This window comes from Scyliorhinus torazame, chromosome 1, assembly GCF_047496885.1.
Source record: "Scyliorhinus torazame isolate Kashiwa2021f chromosome 1, sScyTor2.1, whole genome shotgun sequence".
In the NCBI taxonomy this organism is placed as follows: domain Eukaryota; kingdom Metazoa; phylum Chordata; class Chondrichthyes; order Carcharhiniformes; family Scyliorhinidae; genus Scyliorhinus; species Scyliorhinus torazame.
Window position 1 is genome coordinate 148,336,572 of NC_092707.1, and position 26,910 is coordinate 148,363,481.

Below are 26,910 nucleotides of genomic sequence, written 5' to 3' on the forward strand. Positions count from 1 at the left end.
GTCTCGTTTATTTTTCCTGGCTCCGACACCACATCCCCAGTCCCTATCTTCAATATTTCCCTGGATGCAGTCTGCCTCATCAGCTGGTACGCCAGCATGCAGCTCACCTTCTCCACATATTCACATTGCACCCCTCTTGCCCATGCAGTTGCCCTACCGCCCACCCTGTTGTCAGCCTGTCAAACTGCCCCTGCAACTTTTTCCTCCTCGCCAATCCCTCCATGGTGGGCATCCTCGAATATTCCCTGTCCACCTCCACCATCTCGCTCACTAGACGGTCATGTTCCTCCCTCCTTTCCCTATCCACACGAGCCTTAAATAAAATAATTTCTCCCGGACCACTGCCTTCAGTGCTTCCCAACAAATGGTCGCCGACACCTCCCCATTCTGATTCAACTCCACGTACTCCTTACTTGGCGCCCGCACCTCATCACAAAAAGCTCCATCCATCAACAATCTTGAGTCAAACCTCCACTCCGGCCTCTGCTCTCGTCCCGACATAAACCGAATCTCCAGTCAGTGGGGTGCATGGTCCGAGATAACTATCCCCGCATACTCTGCCCCCTCCACCCCAACCAAAATCTCCTGATTCACTACAAAGTAATCAATCCTCGAATACACCTTATGGACGTGTGAAAAGAAGAAATACTCCCTTCCCCCTGGGTTCTGAAAACGCCATGGGTCCACCATACCCATCCTCTCCATAAACCCCCCCCAGCTCCCTCGCCATTCGTACCTTACCCATCGACCTGGGGCTCGACCTATCCACTCTCAGCTCCAGGACACAGTTAGAATCTCCTCCCATGATCGACTGGTGCGTGGCCAAATCCGGGATTGCTGCCAGCAACCCCCTCATAAAACCCACATCATCCTAATTTGGGGCATGCACATTTACCAACACTACCGGTGCCCCTTCCAATACCCCACTCACAGTCACATATCTCCCAGCCGGATTCCTCACCTCCTTTGCACTCACAAATCCCATTTTTTTGCTCATTAAATCGCCACTCCCCTCGATTTCAAATCAAACCCCGAATGAAAAACCTGCCTGACCCACCCCTTCCTCAACCTAACATGGTCCTTCACACGGAGGTGCGTCTCCTGCAGAAAGACCACCCCCGCTTTCAAGCTCCTGAGGTGCACGAACACCGTGACCTTCTAACCTGCCCATTCAGTCCCTGGACATTCCACGCTACCACCTTACCGGAAGCTTACGCCTCCAATCCCCTCTTCTGTCCGTCATCTTCCCTACTTAACTCCCGCCCCCTTAATTCCACCCTATACCTAGCCCATCCAAGATGGTCCCTTCCTCTTCCCCTGACCATGCCATCTCTCACCCCCTGCCACATAGCAACAACCCCCACCCCCCCGTCCCATCTTACTACTTCCCCTGCCCTCTCCCCCTGGCCACCCCTCTCGGTCTTCTCCCCCACCACCTCACTTCCGTTCACCAGCATCACCTGCAAGCGCGGCCGCCGCTGCCCAAAGGCACCTCCCAATGACCTCCCTTTCCTCCCCCCACTCCTCAGCTCAAGGAAGAAGGCTCCCTGCTGACCTTACCCTCCCCCACACAAACAAGGATTTCTCCTGAACTCCAAGCAGCCTTCTCCAAAAGCAAACAGACAAATGTTAAATGCAAATAGTCCCATAAAACCAGAGGAGGGGATGGGAACATCCATCCCCACATAAACTCTTCACCCCTACAACCCTTTACAATCTCAACATTAAACAGCAAACCCCCCCACCCCCAAAAAAGGACAAAAATCCCCGCCAATCCCTATCCCCACTTCAAACATACTCCCGACCATTACAAAGCGGCAGCTCCCGAGTTCCCCAGCATTGTCCGCTCAGTTCTCCCCCAGTTTATGCTCCTTAATGAAGTCTTCAGCCGCTTCTGGGGTCTCGAAATAATATTCCCGGCCTCCAAACGTTCCATAATTTCACTGGGTAAAGCACCCCAAACCTGATCTGCCGCCGGTACAGCACCGCCTTGTTGAAACCTGCCCGCATCTTTGCCAACTCTGCTCCAATATCCTGATAAATTTGGACATTATTCCCCTCCCAGTCGCAGGTACGCTTCTCCCTGGCCCATCGCAGAATCTTGGGCGTCATTCTCCGACCCCCCGCCGGGTCGGAGAATGGCCGTTGGCCGCCGTGAATCCCGCCCCCGCCCCCGCCGAAGTCTCCGGTACCGGAGATTGGGCGGGGGCGGGAATCGGGCCGCGCCGGTTGGCGGGACACCCCGTTCAATTCTCCGGCCCGGATGGGCCGAAGTCCCGCCCAGAAATTGCCTGTCCCGCCGGCGTAAATCAAACCTGGTATTTACCGGCGGGACCAGGCGGCGTGGGCGGGCTCCGGGGTCCTGGGGGGGGGGGGGCGCGGGGCGATCTGACCCCGGGGGGTGCCCCCACGGTGGCCTGGCCCACGATCGGGGCCCACCGATCCGCGGGCGGGCCTGTGCCGTGGGGGCACTCTTTCCCTTCCGCCTCCGCTACGGCCTCCACCATGGCGGAGGCGGAAGAGACACTCCCCACTGCGCATGCGTGGGAAACTTTACGCGGCCGCTGACGCTCCCGCGCATGCGCCGGGAAACTGTCAGCGGCCGCTGACGCTCCCACGCATGCACCGCATTTCCGCGCCAGCTGGCGGGGAAACAAACGCCATTTCCGCCAGCTGGCGGGGCGGAAATCCCTCCGGCGTCGGCCTAGCTCCAACATCCGCACCTTTGGGCCGGCGCGATGCCCGTCTGATTGGCGCCGTCTTTGGCGCCAGTCGGCAGACATCCCGCCGTTGGGGGAGAATTTCGCCCCTTATCCTTCTCCACAAATTTGTGGAGTCTCACGATCACCGCCCGTGGCGGCTCCCCAGCTCTAGGCTTCTACCTCAGGGACCGATGCGCTCGGTCCACTTCAGGGGCCTTATCTAGCACCCTTTCTTCCACCAGCCCCGCCAGCATCTTCAAATGTACCTCGTGGCCCTCACACCTTCCACTCCTTCAGGCAGGCCCACTATTCACAGGTTCTGCCTTCTCAAGGTATTCTCCTGTTCCTCCACCTTTGCCCTCAACGTTTTACACAGGTCCCCCAGGGGCCCCACCTCCGCCTCCAGAGCCGCCACACGATCACTGTGGTTCGTGATCACTCCTTCGATCTCCTACATCTTTTATCATAGAATTTACAGAGCAGAAGGAGGCCATTCAGCCCATCGAGTCTGCACCGGCTCTTGGAAAGAGCACCCTACCCAAGGTCAACACCGCCACACTATCCCCATAACCCAGTAACCCCACCCAACACTAAGGGCAATTTTGGACACTAAGGGCAATTTATCATGGCCAATCCACCTAACCCGCACATCTTTGGACTGTGGGAGGAAACCGGAGCACCCGGAGGAAACCCACGCACACACGGGGAGGATGTGCAGACTCCGCACAGACAGTGACCCAAGCCAGAATCGAACCTGGGACCCTGGAGCTGTGAAGCAATTGTGCTATCCACAAGGCTACCGTGCTGCCCCAATAACCCCATCTAATCTGCGACCCCTGCACCTCAAAACACCTCTCCACCCATTTCAGAGAACTCCTCAGAGGTGTCACAGCTTCTTCGATGGCCTTTGAGCGATCCTCACGCATTTCCTTCCTCTGCCGGCAGAATTCGTCTTTAATAAATGCCATCAGCTCCTCCATCTGAGGCCTTCCAGCTTGCATCAGCCCTCCCCCACATGCATGCTTACAGTGGCTGCTGCAGCAAAGGCTCCCTCCAACCTTTCAGCCAAATCTCTCTGTTTTCTGCCGGGTCTGATAGCCAGAAGACATATCACACCCGGGGGAAACAATTCCTCCAACATTCACCTGTGCCTTTTCATCAAAATTTCACCAGTATCGGGTAGAAAGAGCTAATTTCTGTGCCTTTAAGCTGGAGCTGCCCTGTGTGTGACCACACCATACACAACTCGCCCCCCCCTCACAGAAACCCTTATCCGCCAGCAACACCCTGTCCAATCTCCACGGGGGTCGCTAAGCGCGGCCCGGCTCCAACATCAGATCCACAAAAATGCGGAGCGTGATCTGAGATAACGATCGCCGAGTATCCTGCCCCCTTCACCCGAGGAAGAAGAGCCCGACCCAGCATAAAGAAAACGCCTTACCCCTTGGATACATAAACCTCCACGGGTCTGCCAGCTTCCCTCCTCCATTTGCTCTATGAAGCCCAATATCACTGTCACTACCCCTGATGGACTTGGCCTAACCAGCCAAGGATACATAGAACATACAGTGCAGAAGGAGGCCATTCGGCCCATCGAGTCTGCACCGACCCACTTAAGCCCTCACTTCCACCCTATCCCCGTAACCCAATAACCCCATCTAATCTTTTTGGTCACTGAGGGCAATTTATCATGGCCAATCCACCTAACCTGCACATCTTTGGACTGTGGGATGAAACCGGAGCACCCGGAAGAAACCCACGTAGACATGGGGAGAACGTGCAGACTCCGCACAGACAGAGACCCAACGGGGAATTGAACCTGGGACCCTGGCGCTGTGAAGTCACAGTGCTAGCCACTTGTGCTACCGTGCTGCCCAAAATACAAGATACAAAATACAATTGAAACCCCCCCCCCAGAACACTAGAACTAGGTATTGTGAATCCAGATCTGGAAGAGAAGCCAACACCTTATTAATAAATGCCGTATCATCCCAGTTCAGTGCATACACGTTGGCCAGTACCACTGATGTGCCCGCCAATGACCCACTGACCACAACATACTGTCCGCCTGGGTCCGCCAATATTTTAGCAGCTGAAAACGATACCCTCTTCTTGATCGACACTGCAGCCTCCTGAGCCCTGCTATTGAAACCTAAATGGCATACCTGCCCCACCCAGCCCTTACATAACCTTTGTCCTTGATCCGCAAATGGGTCTCCTGTAAAAACGCCATATCAGCTTTCAAACTTGAAGTGCACAAACACCACAGACCTTTTAAAACATTTTTAAAAATTCTCCACATCTTCAATATTTTCATCAAATAAACAAGAAAAGAAAAACAAATGAAAATCAAACATGACAACAATCCTCCAGAAACAACATCCTCCTCAATATACAATCCAATACATCCATCCGTGCATTCCAGGTAAAAGTTAACAACAAAACAGTGAAACAATAAACCCCCCCCCCCCCCCCACACCCCATTGTTCGATGGCAACCAGTTCCCAAAAGTGCATAATAAACAGTCCCCATGAATTATAGAACCCTCCTTCATCCCATCAGCTCAAACTTCACCTTCACGAAAGTGAGAAATTCCAGTAGATCCCTCCGCCAAGCCACGGCACAGGGCGGAGAAACTGACCTCCACCCCAACAGGACCCGTCTCTGGGCAACCAGCAAGGCGAAGGCTAAAACATCTGCCCTCCTGCACCTGCCTGCAGCTCGAGCCAGTCCGACACCCCGAAAAAGGCCTCGGGGACCCGGTACCAAGTCTGCATGTAGTACCCCCAAGATGACACTAAAGATCTCCCTCCAATACCTCACCAGCTTCGGACGGGCCTTAACATATGCGCATGGTTTGAGGGACCCCTCCCACACCGCTCACAGACATCCTCCACTCCCTCAAAGAGTCGGCTTATCCTCGCCCTCGTGAGGTGTGCCCTATATCCGACCTTCAGCTGTATCAGCCCCAACCTCGCGCTCGAGGTTGAGGCGTTCACCCTTTGTAGCACCTCACAACATAAACCTTGTTCCATGACCTCCCCCAGCTCCTCTTCCCTTCCATAGACACCCCGTCCTCCTCCAAAATCTTCCCATAAATTCACACCACCACCCGCTTCTCTGATCACCCTGCCGTCAATATCTCTTCCAACAACGAGGCGGCCGGCGCTATCGGGAAGCTTGGAAGCTCCTTCCGTAGGTACCTAATCCACCCACCCCCACCCCCGGATAAACGAGCCATCGCCGGATAAACGAGGTGACCAACCTGTCCACTTCCTTGAAGAATGCCTTCGGTAAAAAGATTAGCAGGCACTGAAATAAAAACAGAAATCGCGGCACCACATTCATTTTAATCGCCTGCACTGGCCCGCCAATGACAGAGGGAGGTTGTCCCACCTTGCCAAGTCCGCTTTCACCCTCCCCACCAAACTAGTAAAATTGTACCTACGGAGCCCCTCTCAATCCCGTGTCACCTGCACCCCCAGATACCGGAAGTGGGTTGTTGCCCTGCGAAATGACAACCCACCGACTCCCGCCCCCACTCCTGGCTGGGTCACCATAAAATACTCACCCTTCTCCAGATTTAGTTTATATCCTGAAAACGACCCAAAACTTTGAAGAAGTCCCGTGATGTTCCCCACCGATGTACTCGGTCTGAGACATCTAACAATAAATCATCCGGATGCAAAGATACTCTATGTTCCATTCCCCCCCGTACTATCCCCTTCCACAGCCCCACAATCCTCAGAGCGATGGCCAATGGCTCTATCGCTAATGCAGATGGCAGGGGGGGAACCTAGGACATCCCTGCCTGGCACCCCGGTGTAGAGCAAAGTATCCCAAGTTCATATTATTTGTACAGACACTTGCCATTGGTTCCCTGTATAGTAGCCGTACCCATTCCGTAAATCTTGGCCCAATCCCAAATCTCTCTAGTACCGCCATTAAGTACCCCCACTCCACCTGATCGAACACTTTTTCCGCACCTAGCGCCGCCACCACCATCGCCTCCTTTCCCTAGGCCGGCGTCATGATTACATTTACTAACCTCCTGATATTTGAAAATGGCTGCCGTCGTTCCAGGAACCCTGTCTGGTCTTCCCCTATCACCTGCGGGAGGCACTCCTCCAAACTAGTCGCCAGTACATTCGCCAGTATCTTGGTGTCGACATTCAGTAACGATATGGACCTAAACAACACACACTCCATCAGGTCCATGTCTTTCTTTAACAGCAGGGTGATCAAAGCCTGTCCCAAAGTTGTGGTAGCATCTCCTTCTCTATCGCCTCCTGAAACATTCCCACCAGCAGCGGCGCTAATTTGTCTTTGAACTTCTTTTAATACTCCACTGGGAACCCATCTGCCCTGTCGCCATCCCCGATTGCATCTTCCTCCTCCAGCCTCGGGATAATCCACCCTGTCCAGGAACACCCTCATTCCTTGTTCCTCTCATGGTGGCTCCGACCTATACAGCTTTTCATAGAACTCCTCAAACGCCTGATTAATCTGCACCGGAGCCACCACCAATTCCCCCGCCCTAACCTGCACCTGGACTATCTCCCACACCGCCGCCTCCCTCCGAAGTTGGCCTGCTAGCATATGCCCCGTCTTCTCCCCGTATTCATAAATCGCTCCCCTCACCCGCCTCAATTAGTGTACCGCCTTCCCCGCAGATAACCAGTCAGACCTGGCCTGGAGAGCTCCCTCCTGTCCAAATGGGTCGGATCTGCATCCCTCTCATACCTCCTGTCTACCTTCAACATCTCCTCTCTCAGCCTTTGACGGTTCTCCCTCTCTTTATCTACCTTGGCCTTAAATGATATCACCGCCCCCCTCACTACTGCCTTCAGGGCCTCCCATACCACCACCTGTGATTCTTCCCCTGTATAGTTAAATCCTACGTACTGCTCAATCACTTTCCCGATCTTCTCACAGAAGCTTTGGTCCCCCACAACCCCGTGTCCATTCTCCACCCCGACCTCTGCAGTAACCGCGCTCCATGACCACGTCCACTCAGTGCAACGCATGGTCTGAGATCGCAATTGCCAAGTACTCTGATCCTCCAATCCCAGCCAACAACACCTTCTCTACCATGAAAAGGTCTATCCTCGAATATACTTTGTGAACCGAGGAGAAGACTAAATATTCCCGCTCCCTCAGGTGCAAGAACCTCCACATGTCCAACACTCCCATCCCCCTCATGAGCCTGGTCAGCGTCTTCACATTGTCGAGCCCAGAATGAAATGCTTGGCTCACCCAGCCTTTCCTGAGCCTCACCTGGTCCTTCACCTTCAGATGGGTCTGTTGTAACATGGCAACATCGGCCTTTAAGCTTTTTAGATGAGCAAACACCCTCCACATTACTATTCTGTCCAGGGGTCTCTCACCGCGCCCCCCACCTCCCCCTCCCCACCGCCTCTCCTATCCACCATCATCATAACCCCGGACACTGCACATTGGCTCTGGCCCGCCCTGTCCCTTTGTTGCCATTGAACCCCTCATCCCAGAAACCCCCATACACTTCCTCTCAAAAACACCTCTCCCATCATTGGTACCCGTGAACTTTTTACTGGGCCATTTAGCCCCCTTAAATTCCAAGTTATCAACCGGACAGGGGGCCTTCTAACCCCCCCCCCCCCCAAACCGGCCCAGAGTCAGCCATACCCATCATGTAGGATAATCCAGCTGCAACTCAGTGAGCACTGATATCAGGCCCACCCAAGATGGCTGCCAAACCCCCATAAAACTAGAACAAAGGCAAAGAATTTGCCACTGACAGCAGCCTACCCAATCCTCCCCACCCCGCCTCCCAGCCATACCTAATAAAAAAGCCAAAAGGAGAACAAAGACTCCTTTCCTCCTCCCCCACCCCAAACAAAACAAGAGCAAAAATCTTAAACTCCTTACCGAAAAGAAAAAGCCTAAAGTAATGAACTGCCGATGCCGCCACTCCACCGCTCCTGTTAACTAACTTTACAACCAGCAGAGTGACACCCGCAGAGGGTGAAAGCAGAAAAATAATCATACCAACAACCAGCCCCTACTCACATCCAAACTTAATATACAAAGATAGAGGGAAAAAGAAAACCAACACCCATCCCACAAACAACCCCAAAAATACAAACTACAAACTTGCCCAGAAAGCCACCCCACAAATCTCCATAACTGCATCTCCACACCCAGAATACAAAAATCCCACAATAAATACAAGTGCACCAACAATTCAGAAAATAGTTCATTCCTAGTCACGTTTCTATACAAACTCATCTGCTTCTTCTGCCGCATTAAAGTAATAATCTCCCTTTAAAAGTCACTCGAAGACAAGCTGAGTGTACCACACCAAATTGCACGTTACCTTTGTATAATGCGGCCTTGGCCTTGTTGAACGCTGCATGCCTTTTCGCCAGTTCTGCCCCCATATCCTGATATATCCTGATGGCTTGACCCTCCCATCTAGAGTCTCGATGGTCCTTCGCCCACCTCAGGACCCCTCCCTTGTTTTGGTACCTGTGAAACCAGACGATGATCGCCCGTGATGTTTCCCCAGATCGGGGCTTCTGCCTTAGCGACCAATGGGCCCGGTCCAATTCGGGGTGGGGGATGGTAATCCCCCCTCCACCACCACCTTCCCAAACACCTTGGACATATAGTCTGTAGGATTTGTACTCTTCAGACCCTTCGGCAGCCCAACAAATCTTAAATCTTGCTGTCTGGAGTGGTTTTCCAGATCGTCCACCCTGGCTTTCAATATTTTATGCCCTTCAGACAGCAATGCCATCTCCGCCTCCAGGAAACAGTCCTGTCACTCTGGTCCGAGAGTGCTATCTCCACCTTTTGTATCACTGAACCTTGCTCCATTACCTTCTGATCCGTCTTCTCCAAGGCTGTATGGATGGGGGCTAGCGCCCCTTCTATTGCCTTCTCAAGGTTCTTGGAGATTGCCTGCCGTTGCTTTCTGAATTGTTCCGTTAAGAAGCTTGCCAGCATCTCGGTCATTCATGGAGAGGCCAAATTTGCAGCAGGAGCTTTTGCCATTTTTTTCCACCAACAAGGTTCGAGTAGCTTCTGAGCCCGACGATTCTTTACCCGTCTGCTGCCTTGTTACTTTTATGTGGGGACCTTATCCCATCGAACTATTCATCTGCCGGGAGTGGCATTGTTAGTTATGGATGAAATCAGTGCAATAGTGAGAGATCAGGGGCGGGATTCTCTGCAATCGGCGCGATGTCTGCCGACCAGCGCCAAAAACGGCGCAAATCAGTCCGGCATCGTGCCACCCCAAAGGTGCAGAATTCACCACATCTTGAGGGGCCGAGCCCTCACCTTGAGGGGCTAGGCCCGCGCCGGGCTGATTTCCGCCCCGCCAGCTGGCGGGAAAGGCCTTTGGTGCCCCGCCAGCTGGCACGGAATGACTTTGCCGTGCGGCGCATGCGTGGGAGCGTCAGCGGCCGCTGACGGCATCCCCGCGCATGCGCAGTGGAGGGGGTCTTTTCCGCCTCCGCCGTAGTGGAGACCATGGTGAAGGCAGAAGGAAAAGAGTGCCCCCACGGCACAGGACCGCCCGCGGATCGGTGGGCCCCCGATCGCGGGCCAGGCCGCCGTGGGGGCACCCCCCGGGGCCAGATCGCCCCGCGCCCCCCCCCAGGACCCCGGAGCCCGCCCCGCCGCCTTGTCCCGCTGGTAAGATAGGTGATTTGATTCTCGCCGGCGGGACAGGCATTCCAGCAGCGGGACTTCGGCCCATCGCGGGCCAGAGAATCGCCGGGCCGGGGGGGGGGGGGTGGTGGGGCGGCAACCGGAGCGATTCCCACCCCCGCCGAATATCCAGTGCCGGAGAATTCGGCAACCGGCGGGGGCGGGATTCACGCCAGCCCCCGGCGATTCTCCGACCCGGCGGGGGGGTTGGAGAATCCCGCCCCTGATCAGTAAATCTCAGTGTAGAATCAGTCTGGGTAGAATTCAGAAGCAGCCAGATGTGGAAAACATTAGTGGGAGTTGTCTATGGGCCTCCAAATAGTAGTGGTAAGGTAGCGGATGGTATTAAATGGGAAATTCGAGATGCATGTATCAAAGGTGCTACAGTAATCGTTGGTGGCAAATCTACATAAAGATTGGACAAACCAAAGGAGCAATAATGCATTTTTGCATTTAAGCCTGTTGGGAAAGATTGATGAACAATTTACCAAGCACCTATCTCTGGAGTAATGAAACTGTCAATCACTGGCTAGCGAAACGTATTGCCGGGTATGTATTTCAAATGCTGTCAAGTGATTTCAAGCCTTTTCACGTGTACTTGGCTTTTGAGGAAGCCTCTGACATTTAATACAGCTGCTGCTTTGTACATTTTTTCCGAGTCAGCAGATGTTAGGGGAGGGTAAGTGAAAATGCAATGATCCTTCAGCTTTCAGGCCGTAGTCTCTGATGGGGGGGGCCTCTGAAAGGGGAGTTGGGAGGGGCGGTGATAGAATCTACCTTTTTAGTAAAGAATCTACTTTTTTAGTTTATAACTAATTAAAGGAATAAATGGCCCAAAACTTAAAATGGCTTCTTGTAGTATATTGTTAAAATACACTAGACAGTGAGAGAGGCTGTTTCCCATGAGAATAATCAAGATATAAACCTAGACAAACAAACCAAGGACATATTGCCCAAGTCAAAGATTTTTGGCAACACTCCCAGAAATGGTTTTCATAGCAACCGATAAGATTTATAAGAAAGGCATATTGCAAATCACCTCATGTTAAAATTTGATGGACAAATACATATCGAATTGAATTAACTTTGAAAGAACTTTAACCCAATCATAGCTAGAAAGGGGAGAGACATTAATGACAGTAGTCATCTTTTAAGTATACGTGCTGGTTTGAATAATTCATTCTAGAATCACTTACTTTAATCTCTAAAGCTACTTCTCTGCCCTGTCGCTTTGAACAGCTATTTTGATTTTATTTTCAACTTTCTGTATTCTGTATTCAATTAGAAGAACCATTAGAGCTTTGATTTGTATTGAATTCAACTCAGGACTCTGTAGTTGCTTGGACAAAACAAACTTTAAAGAGGCTCTGTATTGCAAGTGAAAAATACTGATCAAGAGATATCTCATTCAAACTGAATAAAAGCAATTTACTCCATACACAAAACTCTGTTTAATAATCTGACGAGTGGTGTATATTGTGCGGCGCCATGAAAGATACACTAACCAAAGCTCAGATCTAACAGGCGGTATGTGGGGATGGTTGGTGGATCGGGGATAATATATGGGCATGGATTGAGAATTGGTTAGCGGACACAAAGTAGCAGGCGGTGCCTAGTGGGACCCACAGGGGTCAGTGCTTGGGCCTCAGCTATTCACAATATACATCAGTGATTTGGATGGGGGTGTCAAAGTCAATATTTTCCTGCTTCTGTAGTAGAAAGATACAACACACTCGTTAAGACAGAATAACAAGCTTTATTGTCGAAAACAACTGCTTGCAGTAATGGCTGAAACTTGAAGTCAGAGAGCAGTCAACAAAACTGCTCAGTCTTTCACAAGTTCCGCGCTTTCGTGGAGAATTAGCTCAATATTTATACATTATCTTTATCAAGATTATGTGACAACAGCATGGTCAGGAGTTTGATTGGAAATACAAACGGAAGCAAAGACCAGACCATGTTTGGTCATATCACTCATACCATTATTTAGTCCTCGGAGGGAACATTGAAAGGTCAGAATAAACTTGTTTCTTCCTGAAATTATCTTTATTTTAAATTCCTACAGCCCTGGGTTATGACGAGTTAGTTTTATCAGGAGTTGCCGAGGTCCGGTGTTTTGGAATGGCTCTACCTTCACTGATCTTTTCAGACTTCAAGTTATGCTGAGTTGGCCTACGGCCATACTAGTCTGAAAATGGTTAGGGCAGCATTCTTTACCTGGGCCTGGTGAGCTGGAATGTGTAGTTTCAGTCTTTCTTGTATTGTATCAAACCTTTTGACCAGTCTTCCCATTGACCAGTTTTCCCATCATGCCATTACTGAATTCGTACCATATCACAGGGGAACTAAATGTATGATGCGACCATCAATTCACTGAGAGACACGTTGAGAAGTAAACCGTGGTTTTAATCAGCTTACAACTGAGCCTGCCTGTGACTGGTACAACAATGAATGCGGCCCCACAGGTCAGCTGCCTTTATACTTCCTGTAAGGGGTGGAGCCATGGGCAAGCCCGTACATGCCCCGACATATCCCCCTATGGGTGAAGCCGTACAATGGCCCATTGGTGGAGCCCACAGGGTTAAACACATAACGTAACACGATACAGCAGTAACATGATATCACAGTGCACTGCTGAAGTAACAGTAGTTCCATTCACCACATTCACCCCCTGTTTAAAAAAAATGAAGTCCGGCGGGGGTGACGGGTTTACAGATTCAGTCGGTCTGGTGCCCGGATCATACGTTGCGACTGCCGAAGCACTGGTGTTGCAGCCGTTTCGGGTGGCTGGGGAGCTGGGCCCAGAGCAGGCACAGGCGTGGACTCCTGGAGCGGCTCTTCCAGAGCTTCATTCCTGTGGGCCGGTGCGGCGGGTGGGAGAGAGCGCGAGAACCATATTGGGGTAAGGGCGCTGAACATGGGAGGTTGGATAGGGGTAGGGGCGCTGAACATGGGAGGTTGGATGGGACCTAATGTGGGGGATGCAGTAGTGGTCACGGTATCGGAGCCTGCGGGCGCCAGGTCCCGGAGGGAGACGGTATCCTGCCGGCCATCGGGGTGTCTGATATACGCATAGTGTGGGTTCGAGTGCAGGAGCTGGACCCTCTCTACCAGGGGGTCGGTCTTATGGCTCTGAACATGTTTTCGGAGGAGGACTGGACCCGGTGTCATCAGCCAGGGCGGAAGCGAGGCCCATGAGGTAGCTCCCCTAGGGAAAACAAACAAGTGGTCATGAGGGGTCTGGTTTGTGGCTGTGCAAAGGAGCGCATCGGGGAGGACCTCCTGCCAGTGAGAAACCGGGAGATTCCTGGATCGTAGGGTCAGTAGGATGGTCTTCCAGACCGTCGCGTCCTCCCTCTCCACCTGCCCGTTTTTGGGGTTATAGCTGGTAGTCCTGCTCGAGGCGATGCCCTTACTGAGCAGGTACTGACGCAGTTCGTCGCTCATGAACGACGAGCCCCTGTCGCTGTGGACATAGCTGGGGAAACCGAACAGGGTGAAGACACTATGCAGGGCTTTGATGACTGTGGGAGTGGTCATATCGGGGCAGGGAATGGTGAACGGAAAACGGGAGGACTCGTCTATGATGTTCAGGAAGTACGTTGTGCGATGATTGGAGGTGAGGGGCCCTTTGAAATCGATACTAAGGCGTTCAAAGGGCCGGGACGCCTTTACCAGGTGGGCCTTATCTGGTTGATAGAAATGCGTTTTACACTCCGCACAGATTTGGCAGTCTCTGGTTACAGCTTTGACCTCCCCGGTGGAGTAGGGCAGGTTGCGGGCCTTGATGTAGTGGGCGAGCCGGGTGACCCCCGGGTGGCAGAGGTCATTGTGGATAGCACGTATTCGGTCATCTTGCGCACTGGCGCATGTGCCACGGGACAGGGCATCTGGGGGCTCGTTGAGCTTCCCAGGACGATATACTATATCGTAGTTATAGGTGGAGAGTTGGTCCTCCACCTCAAGATCTTGTCATTCTTGATCTTGCCCCGCTGCGTATTGTCAAACATGAAGGCAATTGGTCGGTGACGAGGGTAAACCTCCTACCAGCGAGGTAGTGCCTCCAGTGCCGCACGGCTTCCACGATGGCTTGGGCTTCTTTTTTGACCGAGGAGTGTCGAATTTCAGAGGAGGTGAGGGTGCGGGAAAAGAACGCTACCGGTCTGCCTGCTTGGTTGAGAGTGGCGGCGAGAGCGACCTCTGAGGCATCGCTCTCCACCTGGAAGGGGGCGGACTCGTCCACCGCGCGTATTGCAGCTTTGGCGATGTCGGCCTTGATGCAGTTGAAGGCCTGGCGAGCCTCGGTTGCCAGTGGAAAAATGGTGGCCTTAAATAGTGGGCGGGCTTTGATCGCATACTGGGGGACCCACTGGGCGTAATAGGAGAAAAATCCAAGGCACCTCTTCAGGGCCCTGAGGCAGTGAGGGAGAGGGAATTGGAGGAGGGGGCGCATACGGTCAGGGTCGGGCCCTAGGACCCCGTTTTCCACGAAGTAGCCGAGGATGGCTAGCCTGGTTGTGCGGAAAACATGGGCGTCATTCTCCGACCCCCAGCGGTGAAGACACTATGCAGGGCTTTGATGACTGTGGGAGTGGTCATATCGGGGCCCCCGCCGGTTGCCGAAGTCTCTGAAGGGAGAAAAGTCGGCGGGCCGTTAATGGCGCCGCTGACGTCGGAGAATGGCACGGGTCTGCGCAAGGCAGCCGATTTTCGGCCTGCCGATATTCTCCCTTCCGGATGGGCCGAAGTCCCGTCGACGTGATGACCGTTCACGTCGACGTAAATCAAACCTCCTTTTCATCGGCGTGAACCTGTGCTCCAGGTTCACGCCGACCAGCGTGGAGGTGAGTGACGGCCTGGGGGGTTGGCCGCTGGGCAGGCGATGGTGTGGCCGCAGTCTGAATGTGTGAGGAGAGGTGTGGCTCGGGTTGTGTGTGTGTGTGTGCGGCGGGGGGGGGGGGGTGGTTAGAGTGGGCTGGGCTCCGGGGGAGTGCCGGGAGGGGGGTCCGTGCCGGGGAGGGGGATGGGGAGTCCGTGCCGGGGAGGAGGTTGGGGGGGTCCGTGCCGGGGAGGAGGTTGGGGGGTCCGTGCCGGGAGGAGGTTGGGGTCCGTGCCGGGGAGGGGGATGGGGGGTCCGTGCCGGGGAGGAGGTTGTGGTCCGTGCCGGGGAGGGGGATGGGGGGGTCCATGCCGGGGAGGAGGTTGGGGGGGTCCGTGCCGGGGAGGGGGATGGGGATGGGGGTCCGTGCCGGGGAGGGGGATGGGGGGGTCCGTGCCGGGGAGGAGGTTGGGGGGGTCCGTGCCGGGGAGGAGGTTGGGGGGTCCGTGCCGGGGAGGAGGTTGGGGTCCGTGCCGGGGAGGGGGATGGGGGGTCCGTGCCGGGGAGGGGGATGGGGGGTCCGTGCCGGGAAGGAGGTTGGGGTCCGTGCCAGGGAGGGGGATGGGGGGTCCGTGCCGGGGAGGAGGTTGGGGTCCGTGCCGGGGAGGGGGATGGGGGGGGGTCCGTGCCGGGGAGTAGGATGGGGGGTCCGTGCCGGGGAGGAGGATGGGGGGTCCGTGCCGGGGAGGGGGATGGGGGGTCCGTGCCGGGGAGGGGGGATGGGGGGTCCGTGCCGGGGAGGGGGATGGGGAGGGGGGGCCATGCCGGGGAGAGGGATGGGGGGTCCATGCCGGGGAGGGGGATGGGGGGGTGGGGTCCGTGCCAGGGTGGGGGGGGGGGTGCGAGGGCAAGTGAGTTGGTCCACATGGCCAGGTGCCAGCCTCCAACAGTTGGACCCATGCGGTCCATGCCACCTGGCTGGGGGGAAGGAGGGGATATGGGCAATGATGACATGTCATTCCCCCCCCCCCCCCCCCCCCCCCCCCCCCCCCCCCAAAACCAGGCCGTCATGTTTTCCGATCATCCAGCGATGTTGGCCGCTAATGTCCATGTTGCCCTGGATGAGGAGGAGGAGGAGGAGCGTGCCAGAGAGGCGGCGCAGGCTGCCGCAGAGGGGCAGGCGGCAGCCGCCCAGGCTGGAGGGACACCTGACCGACAGGACGAGGAGGGGGAGGAGGACGTCGCGGCCCCACGGCAACGGAGGCACCCGAGGGCGCCCCGTGTGTACTGGCCCCGGCAGTCATACCAGGACCTCACGGACCGGGAATGCAGGAGGAGACTCCGGATGAGGCGGGAAACCGTGGCACACATCTGTCACCTGCTGGCACACCTGTCACCCGCGTGGCACTGGCGGGGGACAACCCTCTCCCCGTGTCCGTCAAGGTTACGGTGGCCCTGAACTTTTATGCAACGGGGTCATTCCAGGCACCGAGTGGGGACCTGTCCGGCATATCGCAGACATCGGTGCGTCTGGGCAGTGACAGATGCCCTATATGCCATGGCGCACCGCTACATCCGCTTCCCTGTGGACCGGGCCAGCCAAGATGCCCGGGCCGTGGGCTTCTCTGCCGTGGCCGGGTTCCCCATGGTCCAGGGCGCGATTGATGGGATGCACGTCGCCGTGCGGCCACCTGCAGATAACAGGGCCGTGTTCACCAATAGGAAGGGGACCTATTCGATGAACATACAGGTGGTCTGCGACCACCGCATGATGATCCTGCAAGTCTGCGCCCGTTGCCCAGGCAGTGTACACGACTCATACGTGTTGTCGCGGTCATCCATCCACAGCATGTACGAGGGACGCCATCCCCGGCTGAGGGGCTGGTTGCTGGGCGACAGGGGCTACCCATTGCGATCGTGGCTGATGACGCCTATACGGAGGCCACGCAATGAGGCGGAGAACCGCTACAATGATGCCCATGTAGCGACAAGGGGAGTGATAGAGAGGTGCTTTGGCGTGCTGAAGATGCGTTTCAGGTGCCTGGACCTCTCTGGGGGCGCCCTCCAGTATCGGTCAGATAGGGTCGGCCGCATCATTGTGGTGTGCTGCGTCCTGCACAACATAGCCCAGCAGAGGGGCGATGTGCCGCAGGCAGAGGAGGGCGGAGTGGAGGAGCAGCAGGAAGAGGCGCAGTCCTCCCCAGATGAGGGGGATGGGGGTAATGGTCAGGGCAGACGGGGTAGACACAGGCGGGTGGCTGTCCACCGTTACCGGCTGGCCCAGCGGGCACGGGACAGACTGATAGCCGCCCGCTTCACTGACTAGATGGGTGTGGGAATCGGGTAGTATGGCCACAGACCGCACACCATGGCAACAGCCGACCACCCACACCCCCCACCCATCCACCCACCCAGCACCCCTCACCCCCCCTCCCCAACCCCACCCACCCCACCCGCATGCACACCACCCCCCCCCCCATTGCCGATCCACCTGCGGCACAACGGGCCGGGCTTACACAGTTGCGGGTGGACGCGTGTCTATCGCAGGCCATGGAGGATGATGACAACCTGCCCTGCGGTGAACTCCTGGCTCCACATCGTTGGACTATGTCTGACCCATGGCCACAGTACCACCATCCACCCGGACCATCCCTGCATGCGGCTGTGACACTGCAGCGCACGGTCCCGTCCTCTGCCCGGGGGGATGTTGATGGCGGCCCAGGGGGAAGGGGGCAGACTCACCTGGGGCTGAGGTAAGACCACCCCTACCACACACACACTTGTGCTCAACGTACATGACACCCCCGCACGCTTTGGACAGAGCACAAAGGCAGCTTCTGTAGGTGTAACATTGACTTTAATAACCAAACGAGTTCATGCACGTGCCCTAGCCCCTAAAACTCATCTGTGCCCTGCACCCGTGCCAACTTACTCAGTGTCTAATTGTTTGGCCTTACGGGCCCTTTGACTACGTCTACGTGGTTCCCCAGACGGTACAGCAGAACTGGAGGTGGACTCCTGTGATTCCTGCCCTCTGACACTGGATCCCTTTGGCGGCCGTTTCCTGGGGCGTCCTGGCCTAGATGGGCCAGGCTGCGGCCCGGGTGACTGGGATGGCGAGCTGCCAGCCTGTCCTGCCCGTTGCCCACCCGATGCACCTGGGACGGAAGGGGGGGGAGTCCGAGGTGTTGCGGTGTTCCCGGACCTCCCCTACAGGGGGAGCCGGGACGGACCACAGCACCTCCTCCTCCCTCGGGGTGCCCGATGGCCCCCCAGGCCTCTACATGGGTGGGGGATGCGAACGGACTGGCCATCCGACGCCCCCCCGACATCTGGCGCTGCCAGTCCTGGAGGCCCGTGCTGGTATCGACAGGGGTCTGCAGGTTTGCAGCCATGGAGCCCAGGGGGTTGGCAAACCCCGTCTGTGACAGTGCAACGCCGGCTCGCACATGGCCACTGGCGCCGATGCCCTCAGCGATGGCCTGCAGAGACTGGGCCATGGCCTGCAGAGACTGGGCTATGGTGTTGAGCGCCTCTGCCATCTGGCGCTGGCACTGGCTCATGGCCTCCTGTGAGAGGGCAGCCATGTCCTGGGCCACAGACGCCGCCTGCACGGAAAGCCCCAGGCCTCGCAAACCGTTCCCCATGTCTGACACCGTCGCACCCATTGCCTCCACCGCGGACGCCACCCGTGCGGTGTCGGCCTGGGTGGCACGCATGACCGGCACCACTTCCAGCTCCTGGACGCGGGTGGAGTCCTCCACCTGCGACTGCAGCCGCCACAAGCCGGCCGTCACCCTCTTCGCTCGTCTCCGGGTCGGTGGTTGCATCGGATTTATGTGTGGGTGTGGAAACTCCAGGAACCCGGGATCCATCTGGGCTGGGCTGCCCTCCGACCGCCCGGCCCCTCTGCTGCTCCTACCTCCACCTGCTGTACCGGGACGGCTGTGTTGTGCTCACCAATGAGTGTACCAGACGCCTCATCACTAAAGTGCCCAACCGAGGTGAGTGTTTCTGCGATGGTGGAGGGTGTTGGTGACAGCAGTGGCGTTGTGTCGTGCTCTTCGTCCCACTCTGAGTCCATGGCACTTTGGGGTGGGGGTTCGTCTCCACCCATCCACTCTGAGTCACTGTCCGGTATTTTGTCTTCCTGGGTAGTGCTGTCCCGGGTAGGGGTGTCCTGGGTAGTGCTGTCCCGGGTAGTGGTGTCCTGGGTAGTGGTGTCCTGGGTAGTGGTGTCCTGGCACAGATGTGACGGGGGCCTGTGGCTGCCCCCCTCGTCGCTGGGTGGTTGCTCCCGCACGTGACGGGGATGTCGTCTCCCTGTTGCTCCAGGTCTCTCCGTCTCCCGTGGTGTGCGAGGGGCATCCTGCGGGCGTCGCATGCTGGAGGGTCCGGGTCTCTCTGTCTCCCGTGGCCTCCGAGGGGCATCCTGCGGGCGTCACATGCTGGAGGGTTCGGGTCTCTCTGTCTCCCGTGGCCTCCGAGGGGCATCCTGCGGGCGGTCTGCATCTGCGGGGATGGGTGCCTGGATGTTTGCTCCTGCGATACACAATGAAGCATGCATGGTTAGACACGCAGGCAGTGATCAGGTGATATGGGGGAGGGGGATATAGGGGAGGGGGGATATGGGGACGGGCTGTCGGTGGCTCACTTGCTAGTACGCCCCCGACCTCTGCATCAGCAACCTCCCGGTCCTCGGGTCCGCCAGCCAGTTCCAGGGCCCTTTCCTCGTGTTTGGTCAGTGGCCTCTCATCAGCGGGGCCTCCTCCAGTCCTCACATGCTCCCTATTGTTGTGTGCGCACTTCTCCTGTGGGGGGGGAGGTGGGTGGGGGTGGTGGCAGGGGTAAAAGGCAACACTGTTAGGCAGGTATATGAATGCACGCCATCGGTTGCGCGTGCATTGCAGAGGTTCAGGTTAGGGCTGGATTCACTTGGGGATATGGGGGATATGGGGGAGGGGGGATATGGGGGAGGGGGGATATGGGGGAGGGGGGATATGGGGGAGGGGGGATAGGGGAGGCTCACCCTGCCTGCTCTGACGAGGTCGTTCACCTTCTTGTGGCACTGGGTGCCTGTCCGTGGTGTCAGGGCCACAGCGGTGACGGCCTCTGCCACCTCCCTCCACAGACGCCGGCTGTGGCGTGGGGCAACTCTGCGGCCGTGCCCGGGATACAGGGCGTCCCTCCTCTGCTCCACTGCGTCCAGGAGCGCCTCCACATCCCGTGACTCGAACCTCGGGGCTGAGCGGCGGCCAGCCATCCAGTCGGGTGTTCCGGTCGGGTGTTCCGGTTGGGTGGGGGGGAGCAGCGCAGCCTTATGAGCCATCACGCCGTGCGGCGCGTATGACGCTGCACGGCGTGAACCACGTGCGCAAGCGCGGATCCCGTCACGTCGCTGCTAGCCCATTTCGGGCCGGAGACTTTCGACCCATTTTTCCGACGTGATGCCGGAAGTTTTTTGCGCCGATCGGCGGATTTTGCGCCGATAAGGAAGAATTTTGCCCCATATTTCTCCTTGTTGTAGGTGAGGTTGAGTTTTTGGGCGGTTTGGAGAAATCGGTGGAGGTTGGTGTCGTGGTCTTGCTGATCATGGCCGCAGATGGTTACATTGTCCAAGTACGGAAACGTGGCCCGCAGCCCGTACTGGTCCACCATTCGGTCCATTGCTCGTTGGAACACCGAAACCCCGTTTGTGACGCCAAAGGGGACCCGGAGGAAATGGAAAAGTCGGCCATCTGCCTCAAACGCCGTGTAGTGGCGGTCCTCCGGGCGGATTGGGAGCTGGTGATATGCAGACTTCAGATCTACGCGGTAGAACACGCGGTAGTGCGCGATCTGATTTACTATGTCTGCAATCCGGGGAAGGGGGTACGCATCGAGTTGCGTAAAGCGGTTAATGGTCTGGCTGTAATCAACCACCATCCGGAACTTTTCCCCGGTCTTGACGACCACCACCTGAGCTCTCCAGGGGCTATTGCTGGCTTCTGTGACCCTCTTCCCGCAAGAGACGCTGGACCTCGGACCTAATTAACGTCCTGTCCTGCCTGCTATACCGCCTGCTTCTGGTGGCTACTGGCTTACAATTAGTGGTGAGGTTCGCAAAGGGGGTGGAGGGTCGATTTTTAGGGTCACGAGGCTGCATATGGTGAGCGGGGGCAGGGGCCCCCCGAATTTAAGAGTTAGGCTCCTGAGGTTGCACTGAAAATCGAGTCCTAAGACGAGAGGAGCGCAGAGGTCTGGGAGCACATATAGTTTAAAATTAGCGTACTCAACAACCTGGATTGCTAGGTTTGCAGTCATGCACCCTTGGATTTGCACCGAGTGGGACCCAGAGGTGAGGGAGATAGTTTGTCTTGTCGGGAATATTGGGAGCGAACAACATCTTACCATGTCCAGGTGAATGAAGCTCTCTGTGCTCCCGGAGTCGAAAAGGCAAGGTTGCTCGTACCCGTTAACCCAGACGGCCATCATGGAGCTCCGGAGGTGCTTCGGTCGCGACTGGTCCAGGATGACCGCGCTGAGCTGGGGGTAGCCGGCGGCATGATCGGAGGAGCTGGGGCGGCCCCGCGATGGCTGCTGTCCATGTCGTTCTTACATCTCGGGCGGTGTAGCAGATGGCGGCCAAGATGGCGGCCCCCGTTGGTCGAGCGTGGCGGGTGGTGAGGACGATGGTGTCCAAGATGGCGGCCCCCATGGATCGCATGTGAGGGAGGATGGCCAAGATGGCGGCCCCCATGAGTCGCACGTGTTGTGCGGAGGCGGAGTCGGCAGACACGCTGCCACCTTGCGGGGTCTGCGTGCCTGTGGGTCTGTGGATTGGTTCTGTGAGTTCGAATTTTTAGACCTGGCCAGGCTGACCTTGGCGAAGTGTCCTATTCGCCCACAGCTGCTGCAGTTTGCATTGCGGGCCGGGCAGTGCTGTCAGGGGTGTTGGGACTGGCCGCAAAAATAGCAGGGCAGCCCCCCAAGATGGGCGTGCGGTTGCACGGCACAAGCCTGGGGTAGTCTCTGGTCGGGGGCCCACGAGGGGGTCACGTGGTCGGCGGGGAATGCAGTAAGGCTCTGAAACGCGACCTCCAGAGAGGTAGCTAGTGTTACCGTTTCCTCCAGGTCCTGGGCCCCTTTTTCGAGCAGGCGCTGTCTTACATAGTTCAATTGGACCCCCGCCACGTAAACGTCTCGGATAGCGAGCTCCATATGCTGAGGGGCCGTAACGGCCTGGTAGTTACAGTTGAGCGCGAGGGCTTTGAGGTCGCGTGGGTAGTCATCTAGCGACTCCCCGGAGCGCTGGCGGCGAGTGGTGAAGTTGTGTCGCGCGTAGACCTCGTTCACGGGCCGTACATATATGCGTTCGAGTAGTGCGAGGGCCTCTGTATTGGACGCGGCGCCGTCGAGCTGGACAGAAATACGATGGCTCACCCGTGCGTGGAGGAGACTCAGTTTCTGTTCGTCCATGATGGATGGCGTAGACGATGCGGCGAGATAGGTCTTGAAGCATCGAAGCCAGTGCGAAAAAATTTATCTCGCCTCCACGGCCTGTGGATCGAGTTCCAGTCTATCAGGTTTGAGGGCTGATTCCATAGTAGTATTTTAAGCTGATTAAATTGATGCGACCATCAATTCACTGAGAGACACGTTGAGAAGTAAACCGTGGTTTTAATCAGCTTACAACTGAGCCTGCCTGTGACCGGTACAACAATGAATGCGGCCCCGCAGGTCAGCTGCCTTTATACTTCCTGTAAGGGGTGGAGCCATGGGCGAGCCCGTACATGCCCCAACATATCCCCCTGTGGGTGAAGCCGTACAATGGCCCATAGGTGGAGCCCACAGGGTTAAACACATAACTTAACACGATACAGCAATAACATGATATCACAGTGCACTGGTGAATTAACAGTAGTTCCATTCACCACAATGTAATATTTCCAAGTTTGTTGGTGGCACAATGTGAGTGATGAGGAGGATGGTAAGAGGCTGCAATGTGATTTAGGGACGTTGTAAGAGGGCAAATACATGGCAAATGCAGTATAATGTGGATAAATGTGAAGATATCCACTTTGGACAGAGAAACAGAGTGGCAGAGTAATATTAAAATTATAATAAAAAGGGAAATGTTGACATATGAAAGAATCTGGGTGGCTTTGTACACCAGTCACTGAAAGCAAGCATATAGGAGCAGCAAGCAGTAAGGAAGGTGGCCTTCATTGCAAGAGGACTTGAGAATAGGAGCATGGATGCCTTACTAAAGCTGTACAGGATCTTGATGAGACCACACCTGGTATATTGTGTGCAGTTTTGGTCGTCTCTAAAAAAGGCATTACTTGCCATAGAGGGAGTGCAGCGAAGGAGCACCAGACTATTTTCTGGCTTGGCAAGATTGTCATATGTGGAGAGATTGTGTTGAGCAGGCCTGGATTCACTGGACTTGAAACAAATGATAGGGATCTAATTGGAATATGCACAATTCTGAAAGGGCTGGAGAGACTGGTTGTAGGGATGTTGTTTTTTCTGGCTGGGGTGGGGGTGGGGGTTCTAGAACAAGGAGTCACAGTCTGAGGATACCAGGTAGGCCATTTAGGACTGAGATGAGGAGAAACTTCTTCACTCAGTGGGTGGTGAACCTGTGAAATTCTCACCCACAGAAGACTGGAGGTCAAGACTGAATATATTTAAGAAGGAAATAAATAGATTTCTAGTCTTTAAAGGTGTGAAGGGACATGAGGGGTACGTGGGAGTATGGCGTTGGGATAGAGAATCAACCATGATCATATTGAATGGCGAAGCAGGCTTGAATGGCCAAATGGCCTACACCTCTTATTTTCAATGTTTCTATGACTAGGTACTTTGCAACTTTCTGGCCGCAAGATTGAGTTCACAAACACCAGATTATAAACGCTTCTCCCATTTTCTTGAACAGCAGGTTCTATTGTTACTTTTTGTTTTTTATTTGTCCTCTTACATGCCCCACCTCCTTGTTCCCCATTCCATCATCCCTTTTTTCCTTTTTTTCCATAAATTTAGGGTACCCAATTATTTTTTTCCAATTAAGGGGCAATTTAACGTGGCCAATTGACCTACCCTGCACATACTTTTGGGTTGTGGGGGTGAGACCCACGCAGATGCTGGAAGAATGTGCTTCTCTTTTCCCTTTTATTCACTCTTGCGATCCACTCTTGGAGAGGCTTCTCTTTTCCCTTTTATTCACTCTTGCGATCCACTCTTGGAGAGCTTTCTTTAATTCTTTGCTCACCCCATTCCCCCCCCCCCCCCCCCCCCCCCCCCCTATTCTGACCCTTCTTGCTTGCAAACTGTTAAATCTACAACAACTTCTAGTACTGATGAATGGTCATCAATCTGAATTCTTATACCTGTTACGCAAATGCCATGTGTCCTACTGAGTGATCCAGAATTTTCTGTTTTTATACCAGATAACTTATATGTGCATTTTTTTCTATGCCTTGTCCATTAAACACGTAACTATGTTACTATGGTTCGGAGCAAATCTGAGATCAGAGCTGACTATACAGAAGAATGTGTACATATATAATTATGTTTCTAGTCATATATTTCAAAAGGGAGAATGCATCTGCTACATACCTGTATCCAGTGCAAACTGTGGATGCAAGAGTCTGGGCTACCTGTTTGGTTCCAGTGTTCAGTGTTGCAATTAATGAAGGTAGCCCTTTATAAACAATGGCTGTGCAGGTTCCCCTGACTGTGACTGTTTCCCTTAGTTAATGGTACATTTTCAGGGACAGAAAAAGTTTAACAGGCAGCTTGGTAGCCATGTGTCTCTCCAGTGATGGGAGATCTCCAATGAATGCCCCATATGTCTACAGTCATACTGACTGGACTGCCAGCAGAGGCTAGAGAGTTGTGTATCATGTGAACCCGAGGCCACAAATCTGACAGGGGTCAGCCTCAATTGAGGTGCAGGGAGCCCTGTACAGCTTGTTTTTGTTGATGGTTATTTTTGGTTTGCTTTAAGGTGAAATGTTGCAAGAATCCTTGGCGGCTGCTGAAGATCTGAATGTGGCTAAAGTGGATTTGGAGACTCTGGCTATGTTACTCAGCATTTATCCACCTTGGAAACGTCACTCTGTGGAGTACTTCACAACATTGTCAGAGTTCTTCTACATAACCGCCATCAGGATTTCACAAAGCGCAGATACTTGGTATAAAAGAGAGTTTCTGCATGCTGTTCTTTTATCAATGAAAACGAAAGAGGATCAAATGGAAACATTTTACAATTTCAGAGGAGATGAGATCTTGCTACCAACATCTATTGGTGAGTGCAACTGTTAAATGTAGGATTCTGAAAATAAGGGTACTCCCAGATTACCAGCACTAGTCTCCAGTTACCAAATGCTGGGTTCATGGAGGAGTTGGCATCATCATCATAGAATTCATAGAATTTACAGTGCAGAAGGAGACCATTTGGCCCATCGAGTCTGCACTGGCTCTTGGAAAGAGCACCCTACCCAAGGTCAACACCTCCACCCTATCCACATAACCCAGCAACCCCACCCAACACTAAGGGCAATTTTGGAAACTAAGGGCAATTTATCATGGCCAATCCACCTAACCTGCACATCTTTGGACTGTGGGAGGAAACCGGAGCACCTGGAGGAAACCCACGCACACACGGGGAGAACGTGCAGACTCCGCACAGACAGTGACCCAAGCCGGAATCGAACCTGGGACCCTGGAGCTGTGAAGCAATTGTGCTATCCACAATGCTACCGTGCTGCCTTATCATAGCCATACCTTGTTCTCAGGAGTCATTCTCATCACTTCAGAGTTTTAAATACCTCTAGCAAATCACCTTCGAACAAATTCAGATGCAGGACTTAAAGTCTGTTTTTGTATTTGAATTTATTTCTTCTTGTACCAGGCATCATCCTGTTGAATCTGTGCTGTACCTTTTCTAAAGCCTCAACATCGTCCAGACAAGTATGCAGTCTAAAACTGCACACCGTCTTCCAACCGTGACCGTACTGAGGTTTTATTTAGATGCTCCATTATAAATCAACTGTTATACTTTAGATACCATTTGCTGTAAAACTTCGCATTCCATTGGCTTTTTATGGACTTATCGACTCACATTGAATTTTATCTACTGCTGTTTATACCCATTCCACTACTGTACAATAGATCCTTGAATATTTTTTTGGTCCTCAGAATTACCTCGTGGTCCTTCCTATATTTTCTACAAATTTGCATACTGTAACATCTCGGCCTATATGCAGATGACTATATACACAAGGAACATCAGGAATCTCCTTTGGGACACTCATTTCCATCTGCTTTGACGTGTCCTTAAGCCTGACTCTCTGGGTGGGTTTTTCCAGTCCCACCAGCAGCTGGCATTGTCGTGGGCAGGAACGAAAAATCCTATGCTTGGTTTCTTTCTTTCTGCCAGTTTTGACTCCAATGTAGTACCTTGCCCTAATATTGCTTAATATTTTGCAATACCCTCTGTATGTACCGTCAGAAATTTTCTAAAACAACCACCAGACCTTGTGCTTGGGATGCTTGGGACCAGACAGGTAGAGTGAGTGGGAAGAAACTTGGCAGATGGAATATAATTATAAAAATCCAGGAGGCCCGAGAAGGTTAGTTAACTTTAATTTTATTTTAGTTCAAGGAAGTGGCCATTACAGCAGCACTAAACACAAACATCCTGGTTGG

General features: G+C 54.4%; 1 protein-coding gene across 4 annotated transcripts in view; it reads left to right on the forward strand.

Moving 5' to 3' along the window:
- LOC140414727 (uncharacterized) overlaps positions 1-26,910 on the forward strand; it is a 147,110-nt gene that overhangs the window by 22,139 nt on the left and 98,061 nt on the right. For all 4 annotated transcript variants that reach the window (XM_072501001.1, XM_072501003.1, XM_072501002.1 and 1 more), the window contains exon 4: positions 25,208-25,507. In XM_072501001.1, coding sequence (XP_072357102.1) covers positions 25,208-25,507 — 300 coding nt within the window. The remainder of the gene's footprint in view (positions 1-25,207; positions 25,508-26,910) is intronic.